This window comes from Aulonocara stuartgranti (genome assembly GCF_965226115.1).
Source record: "Aulonocara stuartgranti genome assembly, chromosome: 23".
Taxonomy (NCBI): Eukaryota; Metazoa; Chordata; class Actinopteri; order Cichliformes; family Cichlidae; genus Aulonocara; species Aulonocara stuartgranti.
The window spans coordinates 32752762-32771342 of record NC_138958.1 but is presented as its reverse complement, the minus strand read 5'-3'; the positions used below and the strand labels follow the sequence as shown (position 1 = coordinate 32771342).

Here is an 18581-nt window from a genome sequence, read left to right as displayed (position 1 = left end):
TTGTACCATTTGCACTCTCCCTCCTGGTCGCTCAGGTAAGCCAATCATCTGCTCTTAGATGTGCCAGGACACAGCGTAAGCTCAGAGAGCTTTTGCTGTGACAGCGCCTAAGTTGTGGAATTTGCTGCCATTGTCTATTTTTAAGTCACTTCTTAAAATCCGTTTTGAATTATTTCTTATTATTCATTTATTTATTTTTGTATTTTTCTTCTGTCCTTAATGATAAGCACTTTACTCATCACTCGCTAAATACAAAGCATTTTATAAATAAAAATGACATACTTTAATTGGAAATCAACGAAAGTGAATTTAATCGGTAATGCTCTCCATTGAGAACGAGTGCCACACACAGTGATCAATTTCTCATATTTCTTAAAAAGTCCTTACTGTAGTACTGAGCCTGTACTTCTGCTGAGATGCCAGAAGATGGTGCTCAAGATTAAATAAACGAATAAAAAGACAATGTTTTCTGTATACTTGGTAGATGTTGCAATCCTACAGATCAGCAGATAACCTCAAAATGTTGTTGAAAAAAAGAACAAGATCATTACAAAAAGCTGAAACGTAAACTTTCAGTGTGTATGACAAGAACTCAGTTTATCTCATAAGATCAGTTTCAAGGGAATCTACTGAGTTTGTTTTATGCTCCTTACGTGTTTAATTCTTGGAGTCTTTTAATGCAGTTTTGCATGTTCTCTCTCTAATTTTCACATTTCTTGTAAGTAAATCTTTGCCTGAATATAAGGAAAGGCATATTGGGTCTACTTTAACTTTCATCTGACGCCAGGCTCAGATAGCTTGCCTTGAAGACTGTGAACTGGTGCTATATAAAATAAATGAAATAATATTATTATAGCTAAATAATATTGTTTACCCCCAAAATTACAGCAAAAATTGACCCAAAATTTTCCACAAATCCTGCCATTTTTAACGATTTCAAGCATTTAAAGTATATTCTAGTTTTTATCTTATTGAATTAAAAATATAGACTGTAACATAATGATGTCAGTTAATTATTAGGCTGTTTTAGACAAGACTGCATTGAAACTGGTTTGCAGATATCTCATATTTTGCATATTCTGTATATTTAGCAGTTGAATTAATGCTGAAATGTTGTCACATGAAGTTTTATGTTCAAAATCCACAGAATAGGCATCTCAAAAGATTGTTTCCTGTGACATGTTAAGACTTCCTATTGTACAGCTCATTGTTTTATTTCCTTCATTGGACATATTTCATTGTGTTTATTGACATTAAGAATACTTCCATTAAAGCAAAACTTGGGCAAAAAACTACTTGCTTGAAATCATTTCATAAGAAAAATCTATGATTGCTTGTATAAATATTTTATTTACAAAGTCACATACATTATAAAATGGGATATACAAAATCGTACCCACTCTACATACAGTACCAAAATCAGTATCTCATTTAAAGTTTGGATTGTATATGAGTAAAAAATGAAATAAGAAAAACAGAAGACAATCTATTAAAAGATAAACAGTAAAAAAGACTAAGGCAAGAAGAGAGTTTCGAGGTCTATGGTATTGATTAGATGGCCACCTTTTCTATGCCAACCTCTGAATCCTAGCTACCTTTGTGAAATATTGCTTTCCTCTATTTACAGCTTTTATAATATGGCTTTTTATGATTGATTGTAGTTGCCAGAGGAGGTGGCTGAGGTTTCTTTGTGTGATCAGCTGATGTCCTCAGAGTCACTGATGTCACTCAGGGAGCACAGGCTGCTCTTTAGCGTGCTTCCTGTTCCAGCTTCAGTTAGACCTGAGAGCCACACGACAACACACAGACAGCATGAGACAGAAGCTTCATACTCCAAATGTCAACATGTCCTCCTATGAAGACCACGAGAGGCAGTAAAACATTCATCTGCATTAAAGTGGCACTGACCTGATTTAAGACCCTTCTCTGTGGGGGTTCCCCAGACACTAGTGCTTCGTGATTCCAGGCTTTTCCTCATTGGTCCTGAATCCTGGGCTGGTTTTGACATATCCCGTCGGTCCTCTAAGGAGGAGACCATCCACTCGCTGCTCTCCTCTAGATCTGTGTACTGCCAGCAAGTATATTAGTGTTTCAGCATTATGGATCATTTTTAATTTTGCGATGACAGCTTACATTTTTATTTATGCAGTATCAAATCAAAGCAATCCACTGAGATCACATCATCTTACACTGAGTTCCTGAACCTCATCCGCCCTCTCTGGTAAGACGCTAACGCCACCTGGTGGTTTCTTGACTGCTCTCTCAGCAAACTGCTTCTCCATTTTTCTCGCCAGGTCACTGATTTTGTTTTCTGTAAAAAAGACATAACACACAATTTACACTTTAAGGCATTGTAACAATTCCTTGGAATCTTACATAACAAGCAAACTATGATAGCATAAACCACATCCTGTGAATGGTCTTTGATCAACAACCACTGATCAAAATCCAGATAGTACCATTCACAGGGAGTTGAGGAATGGCTATAACCACAGCACTAAGGGTGAACATGTATGCTGTATAATGTCATTTTACACAGATCCTTCAAAACATCAAACCTAACTAACCTTTCCCGTAGTTTTTCTTCTCCACATTGCCGTTCTGGTCTTTGTAATTCTGGAGGTCAGTCTCCTGCTGCTCGCTGACTTCTGACCAATCATCTTCCTCTTCATCGCTCTTTAGTTTTGTGACCGCAGTCTTGGTTACACCACCCACTTTGGAGTACTGAATGTTGGAGATAGGCGACTGCCTGAAAATAGCCTGCCTGTCCTGGACAGGACTGGCTTTGTCAGCTCTAGTTTGGATTTGGGTTGCTTGGTTAAATCTGGGTTGTGGTGATTTCCCCTGCTGGTGTTTTAGGGGCTGTTCCTCATCCTCTTCTGTGACATCATCCTCAGATTCCTCCTCTGAACTGAAGGGAGGAGTCCTTAAGAATGACACAAATAACAGTTTTTGCTGCACACAACTAAGTTGACAGTGATCAGAACAATGTTGCATTTAGTTTCTGTTTCAAATAACCGAGAAGTCAAAGTGTTAACTTTTTAAGTGTAAGAACTTCATTGATAATAAAGCCAGGGGTCTTAAACTTAAATGAGCTGTGGGCCAATGCTGGCACTGTCACTTCATTGGAGGGCCACTTTAGTGTTCAAGTAGGACACCCCCCCACCCCCGGACATCAAACAAGAAAACACAGTGTTTTGTTTCAAGCATTGTATAACAGGTCAAAACTGCAAACGTGATCGCAATTTATTTCTCTCACTCGCAACTAACTGAAGCCTTTCACGGAACTGCCAAATAAACACACTACTCCTCTCTTTCTGGCCGGACACGTGGCAGCACTTCAGCTACCATTTTGTTCGTATTTAACAAAATAAAAGTCTACTTCAAGGGCCAGACTGCTTCATATTTATTCATGTCAAAATATGGGCCGCAAGTTTGAGACCCCTGAAAAAAGCCGTAGTTCCTAGTTGATGTTCAAAATGATACAACTTAAGCAGTCTATGACAAGTCAGCAGGAGGCTGACAATGTTCTTAACGGTATTTCAGACTTTGCAATTTCCTGGAAAATGATTACAAAATTGTTGATGTGTCACACTGCACTTGGAAGCACTTTCCTTACAAAAAATACCCCGGTCAGAGATGTGTTCCTTGCTGGGGGTGTTGGATGATCAGACCACATCAGCTGTGATATACAAGCCCCACCCCATCTGAATAAAGTGAACATCCTACACACTTTCATTGTTTGCATGTGTATCCAGCACTGAGTCTGATACAGGTTTACCTGCCACATCCTGACAGTACAACACCTGTTTTGTGCCCAATCGTTTCAAAAATGTTATTACAAAAAAAATCAAGAAAGAAAAAAAAAGAAAAAAATGGGAATTTCCAGAAACAACCAAATGGAACTGAAATAGAACATTTGTATTTTCCAAAGTGTTGGTCGTGATACTAAACTATTATTATGATTCTACACAGAGAAGAAAAGGAGACAGAAAATACTGAAGTAAGGTTACAAAAGACCTCAGCACCTGTGTGTCACAGCCTGTACTGACCCAGCCCAGCTGCTTCATGTGTGCTAGCATAGCATACTAGCCTTACAGCGAACGGATAGCACTCTATACTAAAGTCCAACCTACCCATTAGCTGGCTGCAGGCACTGGGGCTTAACAGCACACTGTTACCATGAAAACCATGACACACACAAACACACAACTCTGATTATGGCGACCTCTACCTTTTTGTTGCGGATGTCTTGCTGCTATGGTAACCATCTGCTATTTTATCACGTTAACATTCCTACTGGAGGTGCGAATGCAAACAGAAAAGAGAAGCAGAACTCAGCAAAGCTCACTACATATAGTCGTATTCTAAACAAATATTAAAAATATAAAATTCCCTGCAGCCTTGCTTTAGCACGGGTTCATTTATGCCTATAACCATGTTCACAACCAAGCACTGAGACATACTTAAATATACATCACTTTGATTTTTTTCAGTAAATGGCAAAAGTTTTGAACCTTAACTGTGCTCCACTGAACTGATGATGAACAGACCGGTGATATAAGTAACAGCGTGCTATATTTAAATGGTTCAAAACTGTGTGAGTTTTTTTTTCAATGGCTCATCAAAGATGACTTTAGAACATTTATCACAGCTATGATTAAACCATGTAAATACTGAGTGGACATTTATGGACAAACTATTCTTTTACAAAGACTGATAAATTAACTTGTTGTCATACTTGGTAGCAAAGCTCTTTAAGGCTGTCTTGGAGTTGGGTGTAGAGGTCTTGAATTGGGCGGTGGCCTTGGTCCTTGGTGCTGGCTGAGGGGTCTTAGGCTGTCTGATTGCAGAAGCAGACGCCCCCTGGCTGGCTCTGGAGGGCAGGCTGCTGGAGCGAGGGCGGATCTGCAACACTGAATGAAGAGAAAAACGAGTCAAGTAAACACAATTAGCAGCTCAGTCACTGACAGTGTGTCAGAACTTAAATCAGCTTATGTGGCAGCAAACAAGCTATAACAGATTACACCTACCTTATGGAAAGCACATGCAGTCATTGTCAAATAAAATAAAATTCAACTTTACCCACATGCGATGAAAAATTCTGATTGTAAAAGGAGCAGCAAATCTAACAGTAGCTCAAACAGCAATATAATTGACAAAAGCACAGTGTATTATTTCTTGTTGGTTAAGAAGATGATCTCATGCACTAAGAGGCTTTTGGATGATTAAGAACTGGAAAGCACCTTGAACAGGGTGTCTGGATCTAGGCTGAGAGTATGCAGCAGGATTGCTGGTGCTTTGAGCACCCAGCTTCTGCTCCACAATGCTCTTTATCTCTTCCCGGTGGTTCCAGTAGCCAGACATCGACTTTGCAACACTCTCCCGCTTTGAATCCAGCTTGGACAGAATCGCAGTGAGCTCCTTGTTCTTTAGACCGCTCTGATCCTTTTAAAAGAGGTAGAGGGAATGACATTAGCATTACAGATTAGCATAAGGGTACATATTCTTCCTTGTATTGCTCATTAGGAATATGCAACATACAGGCTTGACCCCCAAGTTCTCCAGCTTCTTGATCAGAGCCTGTTCAAGCTCTGCTTGTATCTCTCTCTTTATGTTGGAGTTCCTTTTCAAAACGCTTGTGTTCACCCTTGGCTTCTTCTCTGGAGCCGGCTCAGGCGTCTTCTCCACCACCTTTCTGTCTGACTGGCTGCTCGAGTCTGTAAAGGACATCTCAGTCAGTCAGTCGAGCTGTTCAGGACATTCATGGTCCAATTACAGACAGCAAACGGGAAATAAAAGAATACAATGAGCATGCATTTGGCAGTTTTCACAGGAAGCTCCAAACCACAGGTGGAGTTGGGTAGATGTGACTGCAGAGGAGGAGAATGTCTCTAAGTTTATTTGTCAACAACAAGGCAACAAGATGATGAATGGACATGATGATGACAGCATCACAGAATATACACAGGCCAAGAGTTGGCTTTCCAAAATGCTTTAGTGTACTAAGGTCATCTTAACGTCCTTTGTGTCAGTACAGAATAAGATGATCTCAGTCCAAATGCACTCATTGAAAACGGTCACTCAGAGGAGACTGATTTATCCATGCAGCAGCAGCATGCAATCAGCTGGATCTGCTGGTTTTAATGTCTTTAGTGTATTTTACCTTTCTCCTCTTCTGACACCTCCTGAATAGGATCCAGCTTAAGAACAGAGACTGGCTCCTCTAATTGGACAGCATGAGGTCCAGGTAAGTCAGAAGGTCAGATAAAATGAATACTGAGTATGAGCAGTAGAAAAACAACACAAAACGCTAAATCTTTTGTGCACAAAAGCACATGCACAGCCTCACTGGGAGTGACAAATGTTGCTTCTGGTGGCACGCTTCTATTAACTTACCGACTACAATTCTTCTTTGTTTAGGTTCCAAAGCCGGAGGACTGACAGTGACTGAAAAACAGAAACAAAGATGAAAAGTGTGGCATTAAGATCAGAAATGTTATTTCCTTGTTATAGCATTACAGTATAAACTATATATAGACTATATGCTCAGAGTTATACCACTGCTTCCACTATATCAATGTAATTTCATATGTGATACAAACTTTTCCAGATACCATCATGCAGATGAGATGCATAAATAACTACTTTAGCTTTTGGTGTTTCAGAGTAATATATATGAAAGTTTGATTTTAAAGACCGCTTCATTTCTGCTCATGGTGGTTCTGTGCTGGACAGGTCCTCTGTACAACTGACAAGATGAAGTGATGATTGAGTGTTACTCAAGGCTGATGCGTTTTTACCACAGACAGATTAACTTGTGCCACAATGTCTGGAAGAATAAATCCAAATTGAAATTGTCTGACAGAAAATGAATGCAAACAAACCACAGAAAAGTGTCATCATTTCTGTAAGAGCAGCACAGTTGGCATATTAGGACACAATGACTCCTTATAGCCCTTTGTCTGTTTTTTCTAACACAGCATAAGTGTTGATTATTTATTATTTTGGACGTGTAGTTTAATTTATTGCTGGTTTATTTACTTATTTTTTTTGTGATGCCAGTAAAATGATTTATAATCTACATACTGCTGACCAAAAGGTGACTTACTGTAAACCTATATAAAGGCCTAGCACCAATGTTCCCTAATTTTTCATGTGTCTGAGAAAACACACAAGCTCCCTGAGCGGTCCCTTGGACCACTGTGAGCAACAACAGACGTGTGCACTGTGGTCACGCCAGCATCGAATCCATCCAAGTTACATGGTTTATTAAAATAATCAAATTACAGCATTTACATTTATGTTAGACTACTTTTAATTAACTGCTTTAGCCCACTTACAATGAAAATTTAAAAAAATCTTGTTCATGACCTGTGTAGTATGTTAACACTATTGGAAGTAAAAATAACTTGAACTCCAATTTTGAAAACACAACTTTCTTTCTTTTTTTTATTTTTATAAAGCTCTGACTTGTATTATGAGTCTATGGTCTGGGAGAGAGTCCTGTAACTGTTTGTCTGCAAATTACAGTATACAGTGGCTTACAAAAGTATTTGGTCCCCTTGAACTTTCCCACATTTTGTCACATCTCAAAACACCGCCGTCACTCCTAAAACTTCCCCCTTCCTAAACAACTAAATGCCATGTTGCCATATCATTTTTTGATTGGTTGACATGGTACATTTTTCCACCAATAGGAAAGGGTGGGGGGTTTTTTTTGGTTTTGCTTTTGCTCACAGGCGGAGAGCGCTTTCCTTATAAAACACAGTTTTTACCGTTTCTTCCCGCAGTAAATATAAACAACGATAGTATTCAGGAAAAAAACCCAAACATTGCAGATATTTTTATCATAACTCTGGTTTTACATGGCCTATCAACACAATTTAAAAACTGGTATAAAGTCCACACTTTTTCCATCAATTGTTCCATCTGTCCTGCTCACATCTCCAGTGGTTGTACACGTTGTCATTAACGTGGCTTCACTCCACATCAGCCACGCCGCTTTGCTAGCTAAAACACCGGTGTCGGCACATAAGGACGCTGCCATAGCCTGTCAACAACGTTGATTAGCTGCGTATATACGAATGTGAATCGCATTATTGGCTGGAGCAGCCAGTCACTGACTGACTCACACTGCAAAACAGAATGAATTGTTAACGTATTTATTTTAATTTCAATTCAGGTCAGATTTTTGTTTTGTTTTTTGTGCGCAATGCAGATTTTCTGTGCACAGAGACTGTGCACAGAGACTGTGCCAGCCGTGCGCGATTACGCACGCGCACAGCTTAGAACCCTAGCACCACTCTAAATACAGGCATCTATTACTGAATAGACAATTCTATGCTTCAAACACAGGTGGCTGTTCCAGCAAAAACAGATGTGATGTAGAAAGGCAGTGGAGTGGTTGCACATCGCTAATGCAAGCACACACAAGCTACAGGAGAATGCCACCTACAGCTGTGACTGTGGTATTATTAAAAGGAATCCATACCTGGTACTTCAGCTACTTTTGTAGGTGGATTTGAGGAAATGGTCTTTATCTGGGGAAGAAAACAAATGTCACTTACTAGATCACATGATCCAGTATCTTCAAGGATTTCTTGGTTTATAATCTAAAAACTGAACTACTCCAGGAAAAGCACAAGTAGCTTCCAGCCAAATGTACACTATCTCATGTCAATACAAGCCCATGTAGCAAATACAGGATATCCTTAACAAGCACCGGACCCGCGCCTTACTTCCTCGATACAATATAATTGTGCAGTGAGGCGATTACTGTGCCACTGTGATTGTGTGAGCTAACCTGCTCCCTCTGAGCCTTGATGGTTTGCTCCTTTTCCTGCAGCCTCTTCCTCATCTCCTGCTGCTGCCTCTGGCTTTGCTCCTGGTACTCTGATAAAGACGACTGCATTTTGCTCAGCTCATTCAGCAGCTGGAAGACAACGGGAAGAGGATGAATTTTCCGGCTGGTTCATTTCAAAAGAAGCTTGTTTAATACTGCATATGCTTTAATCAGGATGAACATTAAAGCATACCTGATTCTTTTCAGACTCGTGTTGAACCTTCATTTCTTGCAGTCTGGATTCCCACTTCTTATCCTATAAGAGTCATTTTTAGCAATTTAAGTGGCATTAAAAATAAAATCGCTTTGGGGTTTGCAACAATCTCAGGACTGACCTGTTTCTTCAGCTGGTGTTCCAGCTTTTGGATGGCTTGGATCTCTTTGTACGTGTCCACATCTCTCTCTGGCTGTGAGTGCACAGGGCTGGCTGACCTTTCATGCTTGGCTGTCTGATTCTGATTTACTTCCTATGAATGGAAACAGATAAGAAAGATTATAGGAATGATTAAGACACCCTGAAGATCAAATCAGTGGTATACAAAAAAATACTGATTTCATACATTGAGAGCCTGAATATTTCGGTTGTAAAGAAATTCCATCTCTCTGCGCATGCCGTCCCTGCTGTCTTCTATCTTTCTGTCCATGCGCGCCATCTCCTCGGCCTTAAAACGGTCCAATTCTCTCAACAGGTCTTTGTGCATCGATTGTTGTTCTTTTTCCTAGAATCACAACCGTTAACATGAGCTTCATTAGTGACCACGAAGCTCTCAAAAAAAAGCTTTCGCACTGTGATCCATATCTTACAATAAAATAGCAGCATTTTGTGATGACAGTGTTACAAAGTGAGATTAGTGGATAAGCTAGGAATATAGACAGTATGGAAAATTGCCGTTTTAAAAAAAGAGCTATTTCTAAAGTGATTCTGACTTGAATTTATTTTCTGGCAATGCAGTAATACAGTGTAACAGGGGTATTGGGATCAGTAGTGTCATCATTTCAGTTGTTGTTGTTGATTAGGAAGAAAAAGGATGTCATGTGCTTTTCTGGACCACAGGAGGGCCACAGTGCTACAAGCTAATCCAAAAGTCTATTATCTATTATTATAGGATATAGTGTACAATCTAAAGCACCTTGAGTCGACTGTTGTTGTGATTTGGCGCTATATAAATAAAATTGAATTGAATTGAAGTCAAGCTCCATCATGCTGTAAGATTGTGTCAGTGCCCCAGAAAAGTGTTACCTTCACTTTAGCCAAGGCACCATTGATGCTAAAAAGTACACTGAGATCTTAAAACATCATGTAAAGGCTTCAAGACACTTTTTTCCATGAGTATCTCACAAAGCTGAGAACCCTTTTGGCATAACAACATTGCACATCTTACACCTGTAAGAAGAACCTTTTTCTTCTTTTTATTAAGAGTTTTCCAAATAGTAAATATTGTATTATTTTATTGTAACCCAGGCCAAAGATAATTTACAAATCACAGCTTTCAGTTTTATTTGATTAATGTTTTCTGATTAAAGTTCAGATGTTGCTTTGTGATCCTACCTGAGCTATTTTGGCTTCTAACACCTGCTGTTGCTGAACAATCTGTTCCTTCAGACTGCTGATCTCCAGTTTGAGACTATTAATCTCAGATTTCTGCTCACTGTGGGAGTTCAGCTCTGAAAAGACAAGTGACAGTGACATCCAGTGGCTTGTAAAAGTATTCGGCCCCCTTGAACTTTCCCACATTTTGTCACATTACTTCCACAAACATGAATCAATGTTATTGGAATTCCACTTGAAAGACCAATACAAAGTGGTGCACACGTGAGAAGTGGAACGAAAATCATACATGATTCCAAAAATTTTTTACAAATAAATAACTGCAAAGTGGGGTGTGCGTAATTATTCAGCCCCCTTTGGTCTGAGTGCAGTCAGTTGCCCATAGACATTGCCTGATGAGTGCTAATGACTAAATAGAGTGCACCTGTGTGTAATCTAATGTCAGTACAAATACAGCTGCTCTGTGACGGCCTCAGAGGTTGTCTAAGAGAATATTGGGAGCAACAACACCATGAAGTCCAAAGAACACACCAGACAGGTCAGGGATAAAGTTATTGAGAAATTTAAAGCAGGCTTAGGCTACAAAAAGATTTCCCAAGCCTTGAACATCCCACGGAGCACTGTTCAAGCGATCATTCAGAAATGGAAGGAGTATGGCACAACTGTAAACCTACCAAGAAAAGGCTGTCCACCTAAACTCACAGGCACAAGGAGAGCGCTGATCAGAAATGCAGCCAAGAGGCCCATGGTGACTCTGGACGAGCTGCAGAGATCTACAGCTCAGGTGGGGGAATCTGTCCATAGGACAACTATTAGTCGTGCACTGCACAAAGTTGGCCTTTATGGAAGAGTGGCAAGAAGAAAGCCACTGTTAACAGAAAACCATTAAAAAGTCCTGTTTGCAGTTTGACACAAGCCATGTGGGGGACACAGCAAACATGTGGAAGAAGGTGCTCTGGTCAGATGAGACCAAAATGCAAAACGCTATGTGTGGCGGAAAACTAACACTGCACATCACTCTGAACACACCATCCCCACTGTCACATATGGTGGTGGCAGCATCATGCTCCGCTTCTCTTCAGCAGGGACAGGGAAGCTGGTCAGAGTTGATGGGAAGATGGATGGAGCCAAATACAGGGCAGTCTTGGAAGAAAACCTCTTGGAGTCTGCAAAAGACTTGAGACTGGGGCGGAGGTTCACCTTCCAGCAGGATAACGACCCTAAACATAAAGCCAGGCCAACAATGGAACGGTTCAAAACAAAATATATCCATGTGTTAGAATGGCCCAGTCAGGAGGACTCAGGGCTGTGTGTCGGACAGGGTCGTCTGCAGTACGGGGGCCCCACAGGGAACGGTTCTGGCTCCGTTCCTCTTCACCATCTACACTGCTGACTTCTCCCACAATTCCACCCAGTGCTTCCTGCAGAAGTTCTCTGATGACTCTGCAATAGTCGGCCTCATCACTGATGGGGACGACAAGGAGTACAGAGGTCTGACCCAAGACTTTGTGGACTGGTGCCAGCTGAACTACCTCCAGATCAACGCCAGTAAAACCAAGGAACTGGTGGTAGACTTCCGCAGGCACAAGCATTCTCCACTGCAACCACTGAACATCCAAGGTATGGACATTGAGGCTGTGGACAGCTACAGGTACCTTGGTGTTCATCTGAACAATAGACTGGACTGGACTCATAACTCAGACGCCCTCTACAGGAAAGGGCAGAGCAGGCTGTACCTGCTGCGGAGACTCAGGTCGTTTGGAGTGGAGGGCCCACTCCTGAAGACCTTCTATGACTCTGTTGTGGCTTCTGCTATCTTTTATGGCGTGGTCTGCTGGGGACAGGAAGAGACTGAACAGGGTGATCCGAAGGGCTAGCTCTGTTCTAGGATGCCCTCTGGACCCAGTGGAGGTGGTGAGTGACAGGAGAACGGCGGCTAAGCTGTCATCCCTGATGGACAACATCTCCCACCCCATGCAGCAGACTGTGACAGCACTGAGCAGCTCCTTCAGTGGGAGACTGCGGCACCCACGGTGTGGGACGGAGAGATTTCGCAGGTCTTTCCTCCCCACTGCTGTCAGACTCCATAATAAAGACTTTAACTGATCAAGCACACACATCCATACATATGCAATAATACTAAGTGCAATAATCCTTTCTGTCATCGTTGTATTTTTACTCAGTTGTATATAGTATTTGTATTTGTATTCTATTTTTATCTTATTGTATATTTATTTTATTTTATTCTACTGTATATAGTATTTTATTTTATTCTATTCTGTACAGTTGTGTACTGTATTTATTCTTATTGTATTCTAATTTTTGCCTCATAACTTTTGCACTGTCCACTCCTGCTGTTACAAAACAAATTTCCCACGTGTGGGACTAATAAAGGTTATTTTATCTTATCTTATCTTATCAAAGTCCAGATCTAAATCCAATCGAGAATCTGGCCAAGATCTGAAAACTGCTGTTTACAAACGCTGTCCATCTAATCTGACTGAGCTGGAGCTGTTTTGCAAAGAAGAATGGGCAAAGATTTCAGTCTCTAGATGTGCAAAGCTGGTAGAGACATACCCTAAAAGACTGGCAGCTGTCATTGCAGCAAAAGGTGGTTCTACAAAGTATTGACTCAGGGGGGTGAATAATTATGCACACCCCACTTTGCAGTTATTTATTTGTAAAAAATGTTTGGAATCATGTATGATGTGACAAAATGTGGAACAGTCCAAGGGGGCCGAATACTTTTGCAAGCCACTGTAACTGCATGTAAGCATGTTATCAACATGCTTCATATTTTTCCTCCATGTCGTTCTTCAGATCAATCCTAACTTCACTTACTGCTCTCGTACTCATCAGGGTGCCTCCGCTGCATGTGATTCTGCAGAAAGGAGGCATTGAGGAACGATTTCTCACAATGCAGGCACTAAAAGCAAGAAAGAACACAAAAATGCATTAATCAAATTGGCTGCAGAAATAAATCACTACGTAATAACTCAAAATTTATAATAAAAAATCTTTAATATCTCATCATAAACACACCAATGCTACTATTATTTTACCACACTGTGGTGGACAGTGCTCTCTTTTATGCTGCAGTGTATTAAGACTGCATAACACACGCTTACAGGCACCAACAGCTGGAGACCTGACAGCTTTGTAGTCAAGCTGCATATATAGTTGGTGTATTGTAACGTCAATTATCTGCGGACTAATCTGCTCAGTCAAAAAACAGACAGGTGGACTGTCCAATGGGACCCAAGCAGACACTAGTGGACTAAAAGTTTTTTTTGTCTGTCAGTGCAGCCTGACAGACAAAAACACCAAGTGGCTGATGTTGGCAGGAGACTGGACTTACTTAGGACTCTGGAGGAGAGAGAGCACATTGAACAGACACCCTCTCCACAGCCTCCTTGCTGGCAGAGGAACAGCAATCACTTACACCTTCTCTTACTAAGGAAGAGCTTTATGAATCAGCTTTATTTTATCAAGTAATTGCACAATAAAATAAAGAAATGCTATTTTATATAACTTTTTGTTTTTTTCTCCTTAAAGAAGTTACAATAGTAACAAAATAAGGTAGCAGTTAAAGAACTGTATCAGTAAGAATATTATCAGTACCCTTAAAATTTTTAAAAATATCCATCTTTATGTGAGGTGTTTCATTTTGCATAAATTGCAACTGAGGAATCTGTGATAACCGATCTTACAAACTGATACTAATTCCTAAGATTTCACAAATGTAGTGGAGCAAACCACCTGTCTGTGTGTTCATGAATGCAGCATGTGTTTGATTCAGACAGAGCCCAGCAACATAAACATGCTCCAAACAGAAGCATCCTGAGTTTAGGCTCATGTTTCCAAACAGACACATAGCATGAGTGATGATCATGTTTCCCTGCGGCAGACATCGCCACACACCAGCTCACACACACGCTACATTTAACACTGCCTCTGATTGTTCCTGGGACTAAATATTGCTACAGATATGTTGTCAAAACATATGTTAGCAAAAACTCAAATGCAGTCATGTGACTTGGAGGGGCTCATTCAAATTACTGGTTAGGAGTAACTCTGAAAAATTAGGAGTCAAATTAAATTAGTCTTCAAAGACAGCAGTGTGGGTTCATGTTGTAGAAATATGGCACCAAAGTAGCAAAGGTCCTCAAAGGACACATGCACATGGCCTCGCTATCAATAATTGAACCAGCTCTGTTAGCTGAGCTTCTAGCGCACACCTAGCAACCACATGCTCTCATGACACACTATATCTGTTGCCTTGGGAACAGCCTAGCCAGGTCAGAGCTAGTTGTTCACCTGAAGAGGACAGGAAGCTTTTTTTTATTTGTGTGATAAATAACCTACAGGGACAGCATTCACAGACATGCGATGAGATGGCAGATGGGTTTGCTTTCCTTTTAAGATAAAAAAAAAATACACTAATTGCCACTAATTGACACCATCTGCTCAGCAGCTTTAAATCTGATTTTTCCTGCATGAAAACAAAGATTATTAGAACTTGACTGTGGTTAGGACATAACAACTGCTTTCAGAGCTGCGAATTTCCTTGGGCCATGCTAAAAGCTTTCCATTTCTCCCGTGAAACCCTGTTGTGAAATGCACAAAGCCAAAGATGTGAATAGGTTTCAGGAACAATGACAGACTTGGGCCTTCGGAGAGGAAAAAAGAGGGTGGGGGTGGATGTCTGCTGCCACACATATATTAAATTCAAACAGCTCCAATAGCCCTCAAAGAGAAAGCGTTTAGCCTGTCAACGGTACCTTGTGGCTGCTGATGATTCGTGGGGCGAGCAGCGACTGCTGGGTGCGAATAACCTTCTTTCGCTGCTTGAGCTCTGCAGTCAGCGCCTTCACCTTCTCCTCCTGCTTCTTCTGCTGAACCAGCAGCTGCTCACGCTCCCTGGCGGTGGCCGACAGCCTCTCCTCCGCCGCACGCAGATTGAGGGAGAGAAAGTCCTGGCAGTGGAGGAGCCACTCCACCGTGAGCTGAGCAAGGCGCAAGAGCTTCAGCAGAGCTGGGTCCACGGGGGTCTGGCACCGCTGGCATCGCTCCCCCTCCAAGCTGCAGAAGGTCACCATGCTGATGTGCTCCTGAAGGGCATCCACATCCAGCTGGCTCACTACTAAGTCTACATCCACTGCATTGATCCGCCGCCAGTCCACGCTTTCTCTGCGTGGGCGGAACTTGAAAGGGAGAAAGGCGGAGGTGGTGCTGGACGGAGTCATGCCTGGTGCAGATGATGCTGTGTGGCCGTTTACAATGTTCTGGCTGAGAGGAGAATTCAGAAGAGAGGGGATCCCAGCTGACGAGTGGGTCCCCTGGGTGTCACTGGTGTACGGGTAGTAGACTCCCTCGTGAAATGGCTGAAAAAAAGAGGAGAGAAAGGGATGGAGTCACATTAGCATCAAATACAATCACTAGGAGAGAGAAAGAAAGACATACATCAAGAAGCATCTGCTTCAGCGAGGTAACAGCAGAGCACAGATTCCACCACTTCCTGCTCAGCCTCCTTCTACCTATGTTGCTGCTGCTGTCCTCACACAGCCAATCGCCCTTACCATCTTCGACTGGTTTTGCCTTTACTCGAAGAAACAGATCAAAGAGCCGTCACTCCTCTCCGGTTCCGCCCCCGTTGCTAAAGCAGCACAAAGCGACAAGCAAGATTAGGCGTCCGCCCCGTTACCTTGGAGACAGCGGCGAGCGTCCCTGGGGAGAAACGTTATCTAAACAGCGACCAACAAAACGTGTCCACACAGTTCACAGTGCGCTGTAACCTGCAGTACATATCAGCTTATTCTGTACAACAAAGTCTCCTCACTCACCTCCATCTAAACGGTGTGAAACAGAATAAAAGGCGAACTAACGTACCTGCGGAGGAGCACGAGGGAGGTTCAGGAAAACGTTTTCCATGCTAACAGCAAATACCGTTAATCTGTCGGAATCACGTCTCTAAACAGTCATTTCAAGTTCGGGCAGGCTTTTGTTTTATTCCCCTGCTTGATCTCAAGTCAAACAACAGCAGGCATGCTTGAGCTTGTCCTTCTTAATACTTCAAGTTACGGTTTAGAAAAAAAGAGAGACCAGAATAGCCGCTAGCTAAAAAAAAAAAAGAACAACTCTTTGAAATCTCTTCATTCCTGCCTGTCTGGGTAACGGACATTTTTCTTAAGTCAATATTAAACCTTATTACACGTCACTAACACCTGTGAATATTTAATCTTAAATTTGACATTGGACTACCACATGAAAAATAACTTACCTGGAAGATTGTAATTTTAATTCGTGGCCTTTAAAAAAGTTTATTTTCGACGAGATCCCAGGCGATTTGAGGGTGACGTAGCTGCTGGTCTCCACATTCCTAAATGCCTGCTCCGAAAAGACAACGGTCAAGACAGACGTAATAAATACGACACTTCCTCGTTTGCCTTTAAAATAAAATGCCAATGCAGAAAAGTTTAAGCTAAATTTAAACCTTTTTATTTCATTTTACAGAAACGCAGTAGTACAATATTCCCAAACATTAGCCATATGCTATATGTTTAACCTCAGCTTTTTTTTCTGACTGAGCCGTCATTTTCTTTTATTTTTATGAATTACATTTTTAATTTTTAGCGATATTCAATTCAGGTTCATGTCTTATTTTACTGCGGAAACTCCAATTCACTGATCCGAGTAGAAACACATCTGTCACTCTGAAAAGTCTATTTCCAGCTTCGATACCAAAGCTTTCCAAGAATTACTACGAACCTGTACTTTGGCGAAGTAAACACATTATTTCCGGTGTTATCCGGCGTGAGTTTGACGCATCTCGCAGTAAGAAGTGGGGGAAGGGAGCAGCTGTTCAATTTGGGGCTGAATAGGGGTGTAGAATCTTCCCACTTCAGCGGAAGGAAATAACTTTAAACACATTTAAAAACACAAAAAGAGAGCACATTAGAAGAAATTGTGAGACACCTGCATATCTACAGGGACGCAAAAGCACCATGTATAGATGCATGTGAAGATTTTGAAAACTTTCCGATCCTCTAACCTACAGCATGCCAGGCTTGCAGAAAGACTCCACCTTGTGGTTGTTTCCTTTTGCCTTTTTTGTTTGCGTCTTTATTACATTATTTCGTCCTTTCTTTTCAGTTCCATAGAAGACGAAGGAACAAAAATAAAAACACACGTTCAAGCGGATTTGAACTTCTCGTGATCGTTGTTTTTTAACTAGACTTCGTAGATGCGTTAATGTTGTTATTTCTCCATCACATGTGAGGTATTTACAGCTGACGGGTTATACAGCAACATATAACACGGCCCCTGGGTCTTTGACTCAAAGTCTTTTGGTTTTGTGAGTTAATGATTTGTCTTTGTTTTTAAGGGATTTATGTTCTAAACATTTATAGATTTGTGATATTGGTTTGATAATCCCCCCCCCCCCCCCACACACACACACACCTACCTTTCATTTGCATAGCATTTGTTATGTATAGTTTTGTTAGTTCCCAGTCATCATCTGTCTGGTCTTTCTGTGCCACGTCTCCTCAGTCAATCATGTCTTCATGTTTGTTGACCTTTTTGTCTGTGCCAAGTTTAAATGTCTCTGTGTTAGTCTAAATGTTATTTTGCTTTTGCATTATGTTCAGTTTGACCTTCTCTGACTCGTTATCCCTGATTTGTTTCTACTGTTTCCCACCTGTTTTATTTTACCCTCATTGTCTGCAGTGTATTTATTGTCTGAGTCATCCTCAAAAATGTGTTCCCTGCAGCTCTGTTCCTTCCTTGGTTAGTTAATTCCTGCCTCATTCTTTACTCGTGTTTTTGTGTTATAGGGTTATAGGTATATATAAGGTATAAGGAGACTCTTCGGCATTAAAGCTGCTTTTAAGCTAAGTTTAAGTCTTGTCTCACGACTCCTGTATTTGGGTCCACACTTTGCCTGCCACACAGCCATTATTGAAATAGACTACTATCCAAACAACATGGTTTTTCAGGGAAGACCTTAGTGGTAAACATGTCTGTGTCGCAACTTTTATTTGAGACATGTTGCTTCCATCAAATTCAGTATGGCCTTCTTTCTCTTCTTTTTTAAATGCTACATTTTCTCAGTTTAAACACCTGTTTTCTGTGTTGTACTGTGTTTGCAAAATAACTGAATCCTGTTTTTATTTAGATTTTTACACA

General features: G+C 41.1%; 1 protein-coding gene across 4 annotated transcripts; it reads right to left on the bottom strand.

Annotated features, from left to right (window-relative positions):
* Positions 1 to 1330: 1330 nt before the first annotated feature.
* On the bottom strand, positions 1331 to 17558 carry dzip1 (DAZ interacting zinc finger protein 1). Of its 4 annotated transcripts, none has more exons than XM_082525696.1 (20): positions 17163 to 17556; positions 16675 to 16781; positions 15974 to 16121; positions 15176 to 15778; positions 13236 to 13320; positions 10395 to 10510; positions 9406 to 9564; positions 9181 to 9312; positions 9039 to 9101; positions 8807 to 8935; positions 8495 to 8543; positions 6400 to 6450; positions 6167 to 6226; positions 5545 to 5720; positions 5247 to 5448; positions 4742 to 4916; positions 2568 to 2926; positions 2190 to 2311; positions 1909 to 2068; positions 1331 to 1782 (listed from the first exon to the last, which is right to left on the bottom strand). In XM_082525696.1, exons 3-20 carry the CDS (start codon positions 15974 to 15976, stop codon positions 1697 to 1699), a joined length of 2730 nt encoding a protein of 909 aa, XP_082381822.1. In that variant the 5' UTR covers positions 15977 to 16121; positions 16675 to 16781; positions 17163 to 17556; the 3' UTR covers positions 1331 to 1696. The 4 variants fall into 4 exon arrangements, with proteins under 4 accessions (XP_082381822.1, XP_082381821.1, XP_082381824.1 ...); XM_082525695.1 differs by having other exon boundaries at positions 15974 to 16050; positions 17163 to 17555; XM_082525698.1 differs by lacking the exon at positions 15974 to 16121 and having other exon boundaries at positions 17163 to 17558.
* Between the last annotated feature and the right edge of the window lie 1023 nt (positions 17559 to 18581).

Excerpts from the sequence above, each read along its gene's own strand:
- dzip1 (XM_082525696.1), bottom strand. Across the intron at positions 6,451-8,494 it reads AAAAGTAGCTGAAGTACCAG|TCACTGTCAGTCCTCCGGCT; the intron begins GTATGGATTCCT and ends TCTGTTTTTCAG. Across the intron at positions 4,917-5,246 it reads ATCCAGACACCCTGTTCAAG|TGTTGCAGATCCGCCCTCGC; the intron begins GTGCTTTCCAGT and ends CTCTTCATTCAG.